A 19,168-nucleotide genomic window follows, 5' to 3' on the forward strand; every position below is an offset into this window, starting at 1 on the left:
GTTCAAATAAGTCAGGAACAGTTCACAGCCCCAAAAGAAAGTTCGAACTCACCGGTGCTTGCTTAAAGGTCACTTCTCCCTGGAAACAAGTAAATGCCGACGACTGTCTCTGAATGCAGCTTTTTACCGCCAAACACAAGGTTTTAATAGAGGCTGAGCCACCACCTGCCGGATGCGCTGAGAGCTGGTAATGCTTGCTGCTCTTCTTTTATGACTTGAACCTTCGTCAACGGATGCCGCTTTTAGGTTTTAATCCCCGCACAGACAATCAAGTGTTCGTGCTGCCGATGTTCGGCACATCCTGTGGTCCACACAGCCCACAGAGGTCGCGTACACGTTTTCCGCGAAATTATAGTTTACCCAGGGGAGAGTAGAGGTATGCAAGCTGGCCTGTTGTCATGCACATCTAGCCACACAGCATCGCACTATTGTGCTTAGCGTAGTGTCAAGCATCTGTTCGTTTACATGCACTTTAGCAAACATCGCCTGAGACACTGAGCTGATTGTACAAGGAATGCTAGGAGGACAAACGCAGCAAATGATCGGCCTTTTCTCATCTTCAAGCCGATTTTACTGCCTGGTAGTATATAATTTTTGCGTTATATCCTAACATAATATGTCACCAATGAGTTTTTATCTTGAAGACGGTTTACAATTACTGCTCCACTTCTAATAAAAAAAAATCGGATAGGTACAAGACGCTCTGCGAAGCGATAAATTGACAGTGACACCGGTTCTTATTCTTTTCTCTCGTGCCCCTTGAAACCGTCTATTCCGAGACCCGCACAGTGAAAATCCAAGTAACACTCCCCAGATGCCGGCAGAAGAACGAAGTTTTTAATAATTACGTACCACGCCGACAAAGCTAGTTACAAAGCTAATTTAGAGACTACAGTAAGAAGCAAAGAAGAAGTTTTCTGTTTGGGGAGTTATGAACAGCTTGAGCAGAGAAGAGGAACAGCATGACCATGCTTATAAAAGCAAGACCACTTGCGAGAAGTGACCATTATAACCGCCTGGTGTGGCAGCTAACGTCTACGTAGTTCTCATAGCCTCTGTGGTAAGTCCTAAGGACAAGCAGGGGGTTTTCTCTGTTAAGAAGTTAGGGACAGAGGACTGCTCGTTGCTACACATGACAGCACACAGCGACTGTGTTGTCCGTTTCACATGGTCCTGTTTCACCAACCTGCTCAAAGGGGTGGAGTTCAAATCGTCGGACATAGTTGATGTTTGATTCTCGAAATCCTTCGGCTCATGGGAATCTCTTGCGACTCATGCTGCCCCAAAATACTCATTGCTTGAGCAGTAACAAGCAATGAACAAAACTAAAAGCGCTCCGCAAGCACGATTCAAGGCTGAAAAAGAAACGCACATTTATTTGTGATTTTCATCACATACATAAAATACTTGCGACATTCACTCAAGACTGCCGTGGCTTGCCTTTCCTGAAAAATCTAATAACGGTATCACAGAGACAAGTAACACATCTCTTCATAGCCATGATTACTAGCTCCATTGCATGAGGAAAACTTCTACTTCGTTTGGAAGAAATAATGTCCATGAATACATACAGGACTAAACATTAACAACTTAGTCGCTAGTTTAAAGGAGGCTGGCATTCCTGCAATGTGGCTCAGTTTTCTGGTGCATAAAGGCTCATCTTTTCCTCAACAAATTAGTTAAATACAATTTCAGGTTGTTAAACACGGCATGTATACAAACAAAGCTTAAAACCCTTTCTTTGTATTTGCAGAAGGTTACACTGTGCCCCTATTTTTCAGCAGCCATATGGCAGCCGCATATGCAAAGATAATAACTTCATGAACAAAAGTTCTTCCAATACCTATAAAGCGCTACGTGTTTGAAAGCAATTTTGCTTCAGCGATGGAAACGAATAATGGACGACGACAGCACTAAGTGAATACCGTACAACTTACTCAGGAAGAGTTCACAGCCCCTAAAAAAAAATATCAAAATCACCGATGCTTGAGAAAAGCCCACTTCTTATTGACGATTGTCTCCGAATGTAGCTGTTCTTCGCCGAACCGCCAGATTTTAATAGGAGCAGAACCACTGCCTTCCAGAAGCGTCCACAACTAGTGAAACTTGCACAGCTCTGTTATGACGTTTACGTTCGTCAACGGATGCCACAGAGAGGTGGCACACCCTCGCACAGACGAACATGTCTACGTTCTGCTGATTTTTGGCAGACACAACCCGCAGAGGTTGCGTACAGGTTTTCCGCGAAACTATATACGTTACCAAATGGAGGGTGGAGGTACGCATGCAATTGTGTCGCCATGCACGTCTAGCCGCATACCGTCGCATTACTGTGCTTAGGGCAGTGCCACGTGTTTTTTTGTTCAACTGCACTGTGGCAATCATCGCCTGAAACACTGCTTACAGCCTAAACAGTGCCAGGAGAATAAAACGCGTCAAATGTTCGGCCCTTCCTCGCCTTGAAAACGACTTTACTCCCTGGTAGCATGCAGTGCATGCGTTATCCCAACAAAACTGCTTGAGATGGGTTTTGCCGGTGAATACGGTTTACCAATACAGTTCCACGTCTAGAGGTAAAAAATATCGGACAGATATAAGGCCCTATGCGAAGCGATGAACTGACAATGATAACGGTCTTTCGTCCTTTCCCGCGTGCGTCATGAAACCGTCCATCCCGCATTGTTGAGATCCACGGTACACAATGGCATGACATTTTGCTTTCTTGACACAGCACAAGCACAAATTACACAAAATTTAACATGCATGCATATGTGTAACATTTTTAATATGCTCTGGCACATGGAGACCTTAAATTCAGTGGATGCTGTGTTGTCTCCAGGTCTTTACTAAGTGTAGACCTGCACCCTTTTTCTAGCAACTTATCACTTGTTTTTAGTGTTTCGAACGGCAAGCATCAGGTGTCCACGCCACATCTTTGTCACACAGACGAACTTCTAGGTGTATTATTTTATTCCTTCTCCAATAAACCCAAAAGGAAGCTGGGATCATCCACAACATGCCATTCCTTTGGCTTTGACGTATCAGGCTCGAATTCCTCGCACGGCGGCCGCAGCAAAAGAAGGAGCAATCTGGTAACAAGTTTGAACAATTTGGTCCACAATCACCCTCTTTTTTTGAAGAATTTTATTAAATGTCATCTAAAACACGTTTAATGCATCCAAACCATCTGTTTTTCTCTCAAAATTACCCTGTCAGTTGTTCGTTGAATTTTTAGTGCTTTCTAAACCCGCAGTGTTGCCGCCTGCACCTAAATAAATTAATGTCATTTCCAACACGATTACATTGTGCAGGAACACGTGGTCCTATATTGCTATGGTAAAGTAACCATAGTCAGTTAGTGAGATGACAGTCTACTCAATATCTTCGTCACCAATATTATTTCAGTGCTCGTCAGCTCATGTTCGGCCGGCAATCTTCACCAACAGTGGTTATAAATCCGAGAATTCAAGTGTAAAATAAAGGTAGCTACGGGTTGCCTACAGTACAACTACTTGCACTTTTCGCTACTTTCTTTGAGTACTAGAAAAGAATATTTTTGGTGGGCACCTGGTTTAGACAACTAAAATCAGCAAATGGACTAATACGTGATTCGCCCGAACGTTATGTGACGTGATTAGCAATGCAGTCTTGAATGTATACTAGCCCCACCGTAAAATTCATGAAGTTCTGTTGAGAACTTTAAACTATTCTTGCATATCAGCAAAGTTTATGCAAAACGTAACACCACTGTCTTCCTGATATTTTTTTTTATTCCAACACTTGCCAAGGGGCATAATTTGCGCTGGTAGTATATGTTAGAAAGTCATGTAGGCTATATTCATGCAAAGAACCTGAGCGGCCTCCTAATGTTTTTCGTCAGCCACTTGGAAACTCGCTGGAAGAGAAATCAAAATGAATCATTCTTCTTTCTTTTCCTTCGTCCTCAATTCAACTTCGTTTCTTCATCGCCTTTGGTTTTTGGGATCTGCATTCCTTACTGGTACAGTTCCCACCTGATAAGCATAATATAGACATCAGTAGTTCCCACCTGATAAGCATAGTATAGACATCAGTGTCGATAATCCGGGGATGAAAAACCGACAGAAAATAGCACACCTAGGTAGCCTGGAAGCGGTAAAATGGTAACAGACTAGATTTCACAAGAATTCAAGCGTAGCAGAGGGCGGCAGGAAGTTAAGTGGGCGGGTGAGATTAAAACGTTTCTGGAATAAGGTGCCCGCGGCTGACACAGGACAAGGTAGGGGAGAGGTATTTGCTCCGCAGCAGGCGTAATCAGGCTGACGATGAAGACTTTTAAAGGTAAAGTGCTTGTGTCTTCTTCCCGTCGCGTAACTAGGTACGCCTTATGCGATCAGGATTATGAGGTGTATAATTACCGGCAAGAAGCAGTTACCTCTGCGTTACTACATGATGAGGTCTGTGCTTAAAATTGTCACATAGGTGACCGAAATTGCCACCCTTACAGGGTAAAGAGAAAGCAGTCTTACAAGTTATACTCGGTGCATTTAGTCGGGTAGTCGTATTCGAAGCACTGTCGTCTCAGAACATCGAAGAATATTGTGCCAAAAGCCACTGACGTGGCGCTGTTGTCGTTCGATAGGCACTCGTATAAGAATCTGTCACTCTCGCAGTCCGTCCTGAAAGAGTATGCAGAAGTTAAATTCTATTAGACAAACATTCGTGCTTCGTTTCGTTATATTTTCTTCAGGGTGCGTGAACTTACTCCTCTGCCACAGTGTGTTAGTTTCGATTATCTTATCCGATGCTCTCATTTAGCCTGACAAATAAAGCATTATCTGAGGCATACAAGTGCGATGTGCTAGACAAACAGAAGCGTAAAACGGTAGCTTTCACTGAAGATACCTAATTCGATCATGCGGTAGCCTGCATGCGCGCCGCTGCATAGATTCCAGTCACAAGACTTTAAAAGAACATGCAGCTTAAGCAGACGCAAGGAACAAAAGCTGACAGTGCATAAATATTAGTTTCCATTTATTCTTACCTATTCGTGTATATTACACGGATTCATAGATTTCATCTTTCACTCCCTCTTTTATCCCTTCCCTTACGGCGCGGTTCAGGTGTCCAAAGATATATGAGACAGATACTGCGCCATTTCCTTTCCCCAAAAAAAACCAATTATTATTATTAAGGTATGAATCAATAAATATCGAAATATGAAAAACTGACCCCGTTGGCGCTCTTCTCGCACCTAGAGGCCTCAAATCATTAGGGACGCTGTATATTAAATGTCACAGTGGCTTTCAGGGTCCGGATTGAAGACTACTCTGAAAATGTTTCCACTTTAATATCTGCTATTATTTGTGTCCTATATGTGACTCCTTCCGCACATCCCAGCCGCTGTCTATGGTTAAACATGGTGGACGGTTCGAAAGGTCATCCGTCTCTATGGCAAATCGGTTGGTCGATTTGCAGCTGGAGATATTTTGAGGGCTGCATAAAAAAAAAATTTTTGCATCCTGGTCTCTCAGAGTATATTTCTCCGCCTTTAAACTAGGAACATTCGGATTGTCGCTTCATTCATACGTGATGCATAATAAAGACATAAGATCCATTCATGGCTTATCCAGATATGAACATGTGTGCGCCTACTTTGAAAATGATGGCATACTCAATACTTAGGCCTTGTATTAGGAACGGCTTTTCAAAACTATTTATCTAGAGGTCAGCACAAACCACGAATTGTTTTTCTCTCTATACTAGGAATAAAATGTAATATACGTTCATGGTTTATGATTTATGGTGGTTTAACGTCCCAAAGCGACTCAGGCTAGGAGGGACGCCGTAGTGCAGGGCTCCGGAAATTTCGACCACCTGGGGTTCTTTAACGTGCACTGACATCGCACTGTACACGGACCTCTAGAATTTCGCCTTCTTCGAAATTCGATCGCCACGGCCGGGATCGAGCCCGTGTCTTTCGGGTCAGCAGCTGAGCACCATAACCAGTGAGCCACCGTGGCGGCAAATAATATAGCTCAGACTTCTTGATTAGATTAGAACGAAGTATTGTATGCACCTATTTAAGTGGCGAATTGATAACTGCTTAAACCTCTTCTCTGCTTTAATTGAAACCATTACTTCTCCCTTCCCTGCATCTTTCAGTAAAAAAGCTAACTCTTAATTTCTGTATAGCTTTAAACATTGCTAGTGTTTGTTCATTGGCTGACATATCATATAGCGTATGTTTAAGACAGCATCTCATCGTCTTTGATGCATTGATCATTTTGACTGCGTCGAATTTTCTTAGTTATTTTGTTTCATTTGCTATTGTTATTTTCAAGGTCCATACACTTCTCGTTGTGAAACCCCTTCCTCGAAACGTCCATCCCCATTATCACATCCCTCGCCGCGTAGCTCGCGCTAATGCCCTCCATAAGTACTATGGGCAAGCCCACGATGCCGTTTGGTTAGACGCCGCATGTACAGAGCATGAAGCTGTAGCAGTTGCCGACAATCCAACCCTACCTCACCCCCTAACTCGCTGTCTTCCCTCGGGCTCTACGCCTGAGGAGGCAGAGGAGACCGCCATCGCCCTAGCCCTTGCACATTCGGACGCCCAATACATCTTCGGCGACACCAAAACGGCTCTCTCCAACTTTGCCAGGGGCAGGATTCACGCCCCTGCCTGGCAATTGTTGAACACCCCTACCCAAAATTTACCGCGCAGGGTAGAGCTTCAGTGGGTGCCGGCTCACTCTGGGAACCCTGGAAACGAGGCTGCCGATAAATTGGCCCGAGGTCTGATTTGCCGGGCTCAGGACAGTCTCGATCTCGGATTAGCGGGGGAGCGGGCGCATACCTTTGCGGAGCTCACGCAAATACCCCGTTTGGACCGTTGGACTTACCCTCCTCCCCACCCCTCTCTTACGCACTCCCAACAGATCCTCTTCAGACGCCTCCAGACCCGCTCTCTGTCATCCCCTCAGCTTTTATCCCACTAATGCGGCACATCCCCTGCATGCTCCCTACGCGGTGACCCCCACGCCACACTCTCCCATATCCTTTTTGGCTGCCCTGCTGACCCTCCCCCGCGGGGACAGCACACCATCTCGAGCTGGGAGGACTGGGAGGTCCTGCTTATGTCTGCAGACCCGACATCGCAGCTTGCTGCGGTGACTCGGGCTGCCGACGTCATGTCCCGGCATGACCTACTTGATGCACTGCGGGACCGCGCAGTGGCCCAGGGACCCAGCTGGGTCTAAAACTCACTTGCTCAATAAAGTTTTTCTGTCTGTCTGTCAAGGTCACATATTTAATATTCCCTGAATACACGTTATTACACAATTGTATAACCCGATCAACTCGTGCTGCTTACGACGTTGGCGGTATTTTTTTTTTTAAAAAGTTGGCTCTTTCATTCATGTGAAATTTTTCTTTATGCAGTTTTTGTTAAGTTGTTGTCCCCAGTTAACTTTCAATATGTTCGTATTTTCATGTATAAATTCTTTATTTTGTATAAATTGTAATTGTAAATAATGCTCTTTCTTGCTTTTTTTAAACTTCGTTAATGTGTACTTTCACCGTCCTGTGTGCAAACTGCTGCCTTCCCTGAGCTGCAAGCTTTGGCCTGGACAAGCACCTAGTTAGGCGCTCATTGTTATCTGTTCTTTACTCGACTCCATGACAGTAATTAAAAAAGGTTAAAAGCACAGTTAACAAATAAACATAACCGACAAGCGATTTCCCGGGTTGGGCAGTTCCTGCCCGCATTTCATGACGCTTTCTGGGCTGCCGGTGAAGTCATGAATCCTGCTCGCAGCACGATGGACCCGCGCCTTTATTTCTATCGTCGGGTTCCAGGGGACCCCATGACTCTGGCGCTTATTCTAGACGGCGGAGATTTCTAACAAGGCCTAGAAATATAGTATAAACGACGTGACTGATACTGCTAGCTAACAAAAATGGTATCTGCAGAACTTAGTGCCTGTATTCTATATCACGCGTTCAAAGCGTGCAAAACAAATAACAATGCTAGCTTAGTTTGAGTCCTCTCAATGCACTGTAGAAAAAAAAATCGTAAATTTGTGCACAGCACCTATAGCGAAATCGATATCAAAAAGCCCACAAAGCAAGTGCTTGACAAATGTTAATAAATACATCTGTTTCGTTGTGACTAGCCAATTCCCTCTGCGAGCTAAATTAGAAGGAAATATATTATCGCGTTTGCGGCCTTAAAAAGCCTGGTTGATGGTGCATTATACTTATGCTCTAAAGTTAATTCCTTATTTCATCATAAGGAGGTGGTACGTGATGAGCTCACATTGGGTACGGCCTGTAGTTTGTCACATTGTGCTCGGTCTCGAAGGGTGCAATGCTCGAAGCAGACTTGTCATAGGTGCGGCAGCATCGGTCCGTGGCAGCAGCTGGTCCCAAATCACTGTCATCCTCGGCCACGTTGCCAGGTCCACACCATTTTGTCCCTGCAGTGCAAAGTGTTGATGGGCAAGGATATGAAGAACTACTGCAAGCAGGTCTGCCGACTACCGCATTGAGAGCGTCACGCCAGGAGAGGGCCGGCATTGCAGAAAGAAGTCATTTGCATGAAGGTGAATTTCCTGCAGGGTGAAATGCCATAGAATTGAGTGGCTTACTTTTGGCAATCACTTTGGTGTGTTACTTTTTTTGTGTGTGTACAAAATGACGTCTGAAATCACTCACGGCCAGTTTCGTGGTGCAGTGAGCCGTAAGCTTAAATGTGCGCTAAACACCTTCATTCATTTGAAAACTAAAACTCTGCATAGTGATTTTGCATCTCTAAGAGCGCCAAAAAGTGAATTTTAGTCAGGTGGAACTTACAAAAGAAGCAATAAAAGGATCAAAGAATCAGCCAGCCGCTTCTACTTGTGATGTAGTTCTGCGACTTCAGTTTCAAATCCCAGCATTAACTGAACAAGATCTTGGAGCCACCTTTTTTGTAGAAATGTGTTCTTTGCAAAAACATCTTAATGCTCTAGTACTCTAGCACTTCCCAGAGCGCTGTATGAAGATGTTTGCCTAAGGCGTTCAAAAATGCTAGCCACAGGATCGGGGACCTACGTATTCGCATTTAACAACCTTAGCCGTCCTAAAGTTCGCGGTAATGTGTCTCTTTAAACAATTATGATGAAAAGTGGTGACCCTTGCACCAAAATACTCATTCTATATATGAACTAAATTTCAGCTAATGCATTTTAAAGCCTATAGAGGTAGTTGTGGGGCCGCTATCATCGCTCATCGGCAATGCGTTTTAGATTATTAATTAAGCTGTTTTGCGGAACCCCCAAATGCATTAACATCGAGAAGCACTGTTACAGTAAACTGATACTTTGCGACTTCTTGTTTTACAAGCCATCGTTAAAATTAATAAAATTAAATATCATATCGCGAAAACATTTTTCGGCAAAAATAGCCGTTTTTGTACATCTACAGCGTTCGAAAAGCATGCAATCAGTACGTGTAGAATTAAGCTATCGGCCCCTGGTAGCAGATTTTAAATGTAAACTTCTTGAACGTATACAACTTTAAAGGAATCGCAGCATTCTTAATCTGCGAAAGCCAGTTGCCATGACAGTCGTTTAACGCAACGTTATTCACCTGGAAATATAAAGAGGCTGCGTAGTGTGTCGCCTAAAATGTCCAAGATAGAAGATCCGCTTGTCATTGGTTGTATGTTCATGCACGTGTTGACCAAATGGTTCATTTCTTCTGTTGACACATTTGTGACTTGCGCCGCCGGAATGACCGCTAAGACCAGTTTAATGAGGGTCCTGTAAAAGAAAAAATATCTTGTCTAACAAGAGATACATGCACCCTGAAATGTTATCTTACGTTTAACATATTCACATATAGCATTTGTAAATTACAGGCAAGTTCAGCAACTACCTGCAAGACCGATGGAAATTGATGGCAACTGCACGTTTTTGTTGTAACCTGTCGTATAGCAATAGCAAACACCAAAGGCATATAAAATATCTGATATCTCCCATGAGCTCGCACTATCTACCTAGGTGTGGCAGGAACGTGATTCTTCCTTGTTTATTTTATTTTAAAATGTTCATTTTAACTACTGCGACGCAGCAGAGGATACAAATCACGTTAGTTACAATAAGGAAATGAGGAAGTTGTTTTTCCTCCGCGGAATAGGAGGACAGTACAATCGCCAGACTTGGAATGACCGAGTTCTCTTGTCCTAACGCACATAGATGTTTCTCACTATATAACAGCACACATTTGATTTGGTTAAATTATTACTCTCTTTAAATAGATTGGCTGCTGTGCTGTGACAATTTTACACCACACCACTGAAGACGAAACCTACAACAGTCAGCTGCCACTGTCCCCATCTGGAGTCCATATCGGAGTCTTGAAGGAATTTTAAAACAACGCAGTGCATGAGATAATGTCCTACATCCCCGCTCACAACACGTGAAGAACACAGCGGAGACGATGCCAGGCGCTTCTTATGTATCCATGCGATTCATTATAACATATGCTAGGTGCCTCGTACAAGCTTAATTTAATTTAATCTATGGCAGCTTTATAACTTCGCCTGATGTGCTCTTACACTGTCGTATTTGGAAACAGCACCGAAGCGCTTTTCATCTGTCTTAATAAAAGAGTGAACATAACTTTAGCTTTTCTGAGTCTTTCATTCTTGAGGTCATGTTGATTCTTGTTCTGCCCTCGTGTAAACACGTGGCCGTATTTCGTGCTCAGAAGCAGCTTCGTGGTGTTAACTACGACTAGTCGTCTTTTGATTGCAGAGCCATTAAGACTCGTCGCACGTATTTCAAAGGTATGCATTTAAAACGTATTATTGTCTGTGCTGCATACAGCCATCAGGTGTGCGGCATATAGCGTTTTTTCGACCTCAGTCCTACCTCAACTTCAGAATGCCGTTCAAGAGTTTTATCTTTATTCTTTTGTTTTCTCCAAGTCTCGCTAAAATAATCCTTATTTTAGAGCCTATATTCTAAAGCATGCTGAAAGTAGTTTCTGGTACAGCTTGGCATTTTTTATGGCTTTTGTCAGAGCACTACCCTTTTCGGTGCGCTCTTAGCTACGGTGATTTCCTTTCACAGGAGGATTTCCTTTCGTTCTTTCCTATTTTTGGTGTCTGGTGTCATTTTTCTTTTTTAGTGTAATGGTCTTTGTCGCACACGTGCACTACACACAATCAATAAAATAACCCGACAATATCTGAGTTTAATATTTAAATAAACGTAATATATTCGATCTGACATGCTTTCTTTTTTTCTGAAAGAAAAGGAAGGCATCGCGTTGTGAAAATGAAACAAATATCAATTGACTCGTTATTTCGTAATAAATGTGCTCGCAATCGTGGATCCACTCACTGCTCTCCTAGCAGATTGCAGCTGACAACTTCGTTAGTGTTTTTATCTTCAGAAACTTCGGCAAGCCGATGGCCTCCGGAATGTATGTCGGTAACGATACGTGGCTGCACACTGCAATGAAGAAAAACATAACAATTAGTCGGTAAGAAAACAATGTATTGCACTTAACTACGCACAGCTAATGCAACAGCAATTCTAAGACATGGTATGTATGCTGCAAAAACTTTAGTTCACTTATTGCACACACTTACGCGTAGCTAATATCACAACTTTTTCAAACAATAGGTCTAAAGCTTTTCATATGAAACGGGTCTCTAAATATTAAAACGCCTTTATCAAGTGCCTGGCAAATTTGCTTTACAATTCTGTTTTTTCGCAACTATGTAAAGAAGTCCGTTTACTGCATAAATTGATTATTTTTTATGTTATATCATTATTTAGCATTATGTGTGAGCAAAAAGCAAAAATAAGTCAGACCAAGAGCACAGTAAAGGTTAAAACAGGAACTTGTGCCGAAAAAAAGCCTTAAGGCGAGGCTTCCGCGCTTTCGCGGCCACTATCAATTTTTCTCAATGTTTGCGCGATCGCTGTATTCCGCTTATCATAGAAAAACGAGTTCTGGCTCACTAGAAAGATAAATGCATTTACGTTTCAAAGGTTTGCTTTGTTAATGACAGAATCGGTGATATGAGAGCAGAGTGCAAAACAGGTAGTGCATAAAACTCTACTCTTCTTCGACTTGCCCGCTTGCGGGAAGTTCATAGAAAAAACTGTTGCTTAAGATAATATCGGCTGCTTCTGCAGCGCTTTGGTGAAATGTTTATCTCGGTATGTGCCGACCGGTTTTTGGCGCCAGTAGCTAGCTATTTAGAACCAGTGCTGTTTAAAAGACAAAAAAAGACACAAATAACGCATATTATTGGCTCAACATTCTTCTATTTAACTGACAAAACACATGCATATTTATCACATTTGTGGCACATGCAATTGTCAATAAGTGTGCAAGGTATCTTTGAGCTGCACTTAGTAGGACTCTTTTAGTTTTCGTCGTTGAAAGTTACCGGTAATCGCGAAAACGCTACCAATGAAGGTTTGGCGAACAGTGTCATACAGCCGTGGGTGGTTTTTTTGGCGATTACGATTAGCTTTGAATAACTGAAACTAAAGAATTACTAAGCGCGACTCGAACAAATTTTGCAGACTTCACGAAATTTGAAGGCGCAACAGGTGTGATGAATATACATCTGTTTTCTGAATTAGACGGGACTCTATTGAGCCGCTAATTCCCGTAATTTGTGACGTTTCTGGTCTTATTTTAGAGAGCCGGTTCTAAAAATCTATCCACAGGAGCCAAGTACCGATCGAACGATGCTGAGATAAACATTTCACCAAAACGTTGTAGAAGCAGCCGTTATTTTTTCCGCTACAGTTTTTTTTAAGAACTTCACGCAAACGGACAAGTAGATCAGAAGTACATTTTTATGCACTACGTCTTTTGCTACTGCAGTCGTACAGAGGGCAAAACACATGTACAGAACGACCGAAGTGTGTGTTCCGCTGCGACCAGGAATGCAAAAATTGACGACGAAACCCTGTGAATTTAAATGCAAGTGCTTACATACAGGCAATTTTTTAACCAAATGATGTTGCTATAGATATCGCCTGCTGAGCCCTAAATAGTCCCAGAAAATGTTTTAAACAGGCATATCGACCTCTGTATCAGCAACTGTTGTTATTGGCAATGCATACCGTATAAACGTAAAAATATTTATGCTCCTAATAAGTTTTTTTTCTTTTTTTACGATGGTGTTGGTGGTGGCGGTGAAAACTTCATTTAGTGAAGAGAGTTTGCAGGCCAAAAACTTCCCTTTCAATAGGTGGAGTCGTTAGTGCGGGACGCCATTGGACGAGCCCTCTACTAGAGCCTTTGGAGACTCCAGCCCCGAGCAATTGAGCAGGGCTGCCTCCCATGCCTCTCGGAAAAATGAGGGGTTTGAGGGAAGGAAAGGGTTCTTCTGGCAGGCCCAAACAATATGAAAATTATCGGACACTTCGCCACAGTTAGGGCAGAGCCCATCGATTTTGGGGTAAAAATGTTTTGCTATTGCGGGACCCAACAAAGTGTTGGTCGGCAGGCGCCTGATAGTTCGTTCAACCGCTTTACTCGGGCCAATAGCAGGGACCTGGAAAAGCCGGTGCCGTTCGCAATAAAAGTCCAGAATTTCCCTGAACCGCCGAAGCGCTTGCCTAATCTCTGAGCCAGAGCAGCCTTCATGAGGCTCCGCTATGGCACATCTTCTTTACTTTCTTCTTTCACTCCCTACTATATCCCTTTCATTACTTGAGGCGAGGTTCGGGTGCCCATCGATATGTGAGACAGTTGCTGCGCCATTTCTTAAATTTTGTTTTTTCTAATGAGCCAAAGCTTGTTTTTCATACATAAGCAGAAGGACCACAACGATCACGCAAACATAGCGAATAATGTCCAGTGGTCATGAAAGAGCGTGAGATCATCGCCTGGTGCTCACCAGAGTCAGAGCAGAGTTCAAACTTGCAGTTTTGAATGTACAGACATGCTATGCAGCAGAGATGAAGGTGAAGACTCGACTATAAGTCACATGTTTCTCCAGCAAACGGCGAGCACACGTCATTAAAGTTTGCCAACCACGTCACCAATGTCTCACTATATCCTTCTCGCAGTCAGTTTTTCTTGACCCTGAAGATGACATTAACTGCACTTATTTCCGTGAAAGCCGTCTTACCACTCAAGCACGAAGGTTATTCTCTAAAACGACGGAATTTTCTTTTCAGGCAGAGAACACACTGTAATGAACGCGTCCCAGAATGTGAAGCGGCACATTAGGAAACATAAAGGAAGACGGATGCGGAGAGCATATATAAGTTAAGACGATAGTCTTAGAATATATCGGTGCGGGTGGTTGCCTGCCATTCCAGTAACACAATGCCATTCTTTACTTTAATGCATCGCGCCACCTCTCCGTGCATCGTGTGAATGTAAGGACATGAAGTACGGTGCTTAAAAGCGAAATGGTACCTTTCACTATTTCGCCTAGACAGCAAGCGAAAATTTCTGGGAGTATTTTCGTAATATCATTTTCCAAGCGACTTCTGTTTACCTCCTAGAATACTAGCATAAATGTAACTGTGATCCACGCCACTTGAAATACGCCGCATGAAAAACCAATCAATATGCCTTGTGCAGTCTCCTTGCCTATTCCTAAGGCAGGTGAAATCGCGTAGGCTGGTTTGAGTTTTCGAGATAAATTGTATTAATCACGTTGTACTCCTTCATATGTACTCTGGGTCACGAGAGACTGAAGCTTGTCAACCAGTGTTTCCTGGCATCCACCGCTGAAGACATTGGTACTTCTAAATGCTACTATGCTAGGTCTGCAATGAAACTTTTTTGACAAAAGTGGCCCGTTAGCTCAAACAATTTTAAGGATTGGCTGTCTAGGTGGGCAAATAGATCTTTCTGAAGTTAATATTACAGAGCTAATTTAGACGAACTCGTTAAGAAGTACGGAACATATTGTCCGTTTGTGGCGTTATCAACAGGTTGAACAGAGATGAGCAAACGCCGGGCGATGCTTAGAAAAGCATGACAACTTGGGTGAAGGGAACATTGTGGTCGCCAGGGTTGGCAGTGGAGATCTACGTTGTTCACGTAGCTGCTTTTCGAAGTCCTGTCGAAAAGCAGGGTGTTTTCTCTGAAATAATATGTTACGGGTGGAGGACTGTTGGTTGCCACACACTACAACAGACAGCGACTGTGGTGTCCTTTTCAGTTGGTTGTCGTTTACATACCTGCTCAAAGAAGCGGAGTTAGAATCGTTGACCGTAGTTGACATTTGGTTCTCCAAAGGCTGCTCAGAACCGCTTGCGACTCCTCCCGCCACAAAATACTCATTGCTTGAGCAGTAACAAGCAACAAAGAAAAACAAGAGCGTTGTGGGGGCATGGTCCATGGCTGTAAAAAAAATTCGAGTTTATTTATGATTTCCGACACAGGCCTAAATCACTTGCGGCATACAATACATAATGCCGTGGCTAGATGTTTGCCGAGAAATATACTAATAAAACTTTCACAGACAATAGCTGCACATGTCTAGCATCTAGCATAATAGCATCTTCGCATGAGGCAAACTGTTACGTCATTCGGAGGAAATACTGTCCATGAATACAGGACACATCACTAACAGCTCAGTCGCTAACTTGGAGGAGCCTGATATTTTGTACCAAATGGCCAATTTTGTGGTACACGGACGCCCCATGTTTTCATAACGAAATCTTTTCATCCAAAAATTTCAGGCTCAGAAAAGATTTCATACTGATATCCGTAGCATAAAGCCCTTTCCTCCTATTTTTTAGAAGCAACACTGTGGCCCTAATTTTGAGCGGCTATATAACAGCCGTATGTGTAAATAAAATAGGTTCAGAAGGCACTTTGTTCCAATAGCTACAAAGCGCTACATGTTCGTTTCAAGAGAAACCTACTTTAGCAGTGAAAACAAACAATGGAGGACGGCAGTACTAAGTCAAAGCCGTTCAAATAAGTCAGGAACAGTTCACAGCCCCAAAAGAAAGTTCGAACTCACCGGTGCTTGCTTAAAGGTCACTTCTCCCTGGAAACAAGTAAATGCCGACGACTGTCTCTGAATGCAGCTTTTTACCGCCAAACACAAGGTTTTAATAGAGGCTGAGCCACCACCTGCCGGATGCGCTGAGAGCTGGTAATGCTTGCTGCTTTTCTTTTATGACTTGAACATTCGTCAACGGATGCCGCTTTTAGGTTTTAATCCCCGCACAGACAATCAAGTGTTCGTGCTGCCGATGTTCGGCACATCCTGTGGTCCACACAGCCCACAGAGGTCGCGTACACGTTTTCCGCGAAATTATAGTTTACCCAGGGGAGAGTAGAGGTATGCAAGCTGGCCTGTTGTCATGCACATCTAGCCACACAGCATCGCACTATTGTGCTTAGCGTAGTGTCAAGCATCTGTTCGTTTACATGCACTTTAGCAAACATCGCCTGAGACACTGAGCTGATTGTACAAGGAATGCTAGGAGGACAAACGCAGCAAATGCTCGGCCTTTTCTCATCTTCAAGCCGATTTTACTGCCTGGTAGTATATAATTTTTGCGTTATATCCTAACATAATATGTCACCAATGAGTTTTTATCTTGAAGACGGTTTACAATTACTGCTCCACTTCTAATAAAAAAAATCGGATAGGTACAAGACGCTCTGCGAAGCGATAAATTGACAGTGACACCGGTTCTTATTCTTTTCTCTCGTGCCCCTTGAAACCGTCTATTCCGAGACCCGCACAGTGAAAATCCAAGTAACACTCCCCAGATGCCGGCAGAAGAACGAAGTTTTTAATAATTACGTACCACGCCGACAAAGCTAGTTACAAAGCTAATTTAGAGACTACAGTAAGAAGCAAAGAAGAAGTTTTCTGTTTGGGGAGTTATGAACAGCTTGAGCAGAGAAGAGGAACAGCATGACCATGCTTATAAAAGCAAGACCACTTGCGAGAAGTGACCATTATAACCGCCTGGTGTGGCAGCTAACGTCTACGTAGTTCTCATAGCCTCTGTGGTAAGTCCTAAGGACAAGCAGGGGGTTTTCTCTGTTAAGAAGTTAGGGACAGAGGACTGCTCGTTGCTACACATGACAGCACACAGCGACTGTGTTGTCCGTTTCACATGGTCCTGTTTCACCAACCTGCTCAAAGGGGTGGAGTTCAAATCGTCGGACATAGTTGATGTTTGATTCTCGAAATCCTTCGGCTAATGGGAATCTCTTGCGACTCATGCTGCCCCAAAATACTCATTGCTTGAGCAGTAACAAGCAATGAACAAAACTAAAAGCGCTCCGCAAGCACGATTCAAGGCTGAAAAAGAAACGCACATTTATTTGTGATTTTCATCACATACATAAAATACTTGCGACATTCACTCAAGACTGCCGTGGCTTGCCTTTCCTGAAAAATCTAATAACGGTATCACAGAGACAAGTAACACATCTCTTCATAGCCATGATTACTAGCTCCATTGCATGAGGAAAACTTCTACTTCGTTTGGAAGAAATAATGTCCATGAATACATACAGGACTAAACATTAACAACTTAGTCGCTAGTTTAAAGGAGGCTGGCATTCCTGCAATGTGGCTCAGTTTTCTGGTGCATAAAGGCTCATCTTTTCCTCAACAAATTAGTTAAATACAATTTCAGGTTGTTAAACACGGCATGTATACAAACATAGCTTAAAACCCTTTCTTTGTATTTGCAGAAGGTTACACTGTGCCCCTATTTTTCAGCAGCCATATGGCAGCCGCATATGCAAAGATAATAACTTCATGAACAAAAGTTCTTCCAATACCTATAAAGCGCTACGTGTTTGAAAGCAATTTTGCTTCAGCGATGGAAACGAATAATGGACGACGACAGCACTAAGTGAATACCGTACAACTTACTCAGGAAGAGTTCACAGCCCCTAAAAAAAAATATCAAAATCACCGATGCTTGAGAAAAGCCCACTTCTTATTGACGATTGTCTCCGAATGTAGCTGTTCTTCGCCGAACCGCCAGATTTTAATAGGAGCAGAACCACTGCCTTCCAGAAGCGTCCACAACTAGTGAAACTTGCACAGCTCTGTTATGACGTTTACGTTCGTCAACGGATGCCACAGAGAGGTGGCACACCCTCGCACAGACGAACATGTCTACGTTCTGCTGATTTTTGGCAGACACAACCCGCAGAGGTTGCGTACAGGTTTTCCGCGAAACTATATACGTTACCAAATGGAGGGTGGAGGTACGCATGCAATTGTGTCGCCATGCACGTCTAGCCGCATACCGTCGCATTACTGTGCTTAGGGCAGTGCCACGTGTTTTTTTGTTCAACTGCACTGTGGCAATCATCGCCTGAAACACTGCTTACAGCCTAAACAGTGCCAGGAGAATAAAACGCGTCAAATGTTCGGCCCTTCCTCGCCTTGAAAACGACTTTACTCCCTGGTAGCATGCAGTGCATGCGTTATCCCAACAAAACTGCTTGAGATGGGTTTTGCCGGTGAATACGGTTTACCAATACAGTTCCACGTCTAGAGGTAAAAAATATCGGACAGATATAAGGCCCTATGCGAAGCGATGAACTGACAATGATAACGGTCTTTCGTCCTTTCCCGCGTGCGTCATGAAACCATCCATCCCGCATTGTTGAGATCCACGGTACACAATGGCATGACATTTTGCTTTCTTGACACAGCACAAGCACAAATTACACAAAATTTAACATGCATGCATATGTGTAACATTTTTAATATGCTCTGGCACATGGAGACCTTAAATTCAGTGGATGCTGTGTTGTCTCCAGGTCTTTACTAAGTGTAGACCTGCACCCTTTTTCTAGCAACTTATCACTTGTTTTTAGTGTTTCGAACGGCAAGCATCAGGTGTCCACGCCACATCTTTGTCACACAGACGAACTTCTAGGTGTATTATTTTATTCCTTCTCCAATAAACCCAAAAGGAAGCTGGGATCATCCACAACATGCCATTCCTTTGGCTTTGACGTATCAGGCTCGAATTCCTCGCACGGCGGCCGCAGCAAAAGAAGGAGCAATCTGGAAACAAGTTTGAACAATTTGGTCCACAATCACCCTCTTTTTTTGAAGAATTTTATTAAATGTCATCTAAAACACGTTTAATGCATCCAAACCATCTGTTTTTCTCTCAAAATTACCCGTTGCAGTTGTTCGTTG

The 19,168-nt window shown here is 43.2% G+C and overlaps 2 protein-coding genes across 2 annotated transcripts in view; both read right to left on the reverse strand.

Annotated features, from left to right (window-relative positions):
* Window positions 1-2,936: 2,936 nt before the first annotated feature.
* On the reverse strand, window positions 2,937-16,129 carry LOC144094632 (phospholipase A2 hemilipin-like). The gene is made up of 7 exons (XM_077628552.1): window positions 15,995-16,129; window positions 15,204-15,366; window positions 11,376-11,486; window positions 9,616-9,788; window positions 8,303-8,462; window positions 4,509-4,658; window positions 2,937-3,089 (listed from the first exon to the last, which is right to left on the reverse strand). Exons 2-7 carry the CDS (start codon window positions 15,362-15,364, stop codon window positions 2,969-2,971), a joined length of 876 nt encoding a protein of 291 aa, XP_077484678.1. The 5' UTR covers window positions 15,365-15,366; window positions 15,995-16,129; the 3' UTR covers window positions 2,937-2,968.
* Window positions 16,130-18,893: 2,764 nt separating this feature from the next.
* LOC144095188 (uncharacterized) overlaps window positions 18,894-19,168 on the reverse strand; it is a 38,420-nt gene continuing 38,145 nt past the window's right edge. Inside the window, exon 8 of the mRNA XM_077628974.1 lies at window positions 18,894-19,030. Within this exon, the coding sequence (XP_077485100.1) occupies window positions 18,910-19,030 (121 nt within the window). The 3' untranslated portion in view covers window positions 18,894-18,909. The remainder of the gene's footprint in view (window positions 19,031-19,168) is intronic.

The sequence above is a fragment of the Amblyomma americanum genome, chromosome 6 (genome assembly GCF_052857255.1).
Source record: "Amblyomma americanum isolate KBUSLIRL-KWMA chromosome 6, ASM5285725v1, whole genome shotgun sequence".
In the NCBI taxonomy this organism is placed as follows: Eukaryota; Metazoa; Arthropoda; class Arachnida; order Ixodida; family Ixodidae; genus Amblyomma; species Amblyomma americanum.

Coding starts and splice junctions, on each gene's coding strand:
- LOC144094632 (XM_077628552.1), bottom strand. CDS start 15,364: ATGGACCATGCCCCCACAACGCTCTTGTTTTTCTTTGTTGCTTGTTAC. Junction 4,659..8,302: donor AACTACAGGCCGTACCCAAT/GTGAGCTCATCA, acceptor ATACTCTTTCAG/GACGGACTGCGAGAGTGACA. Junction 3,090..4,508: donor AAATGCACCGAGTATAACTT/GTAAGACTGCTT, acceptor ACTTGTTACCAG/ATTGCTCCTTCTTTTGCTGC.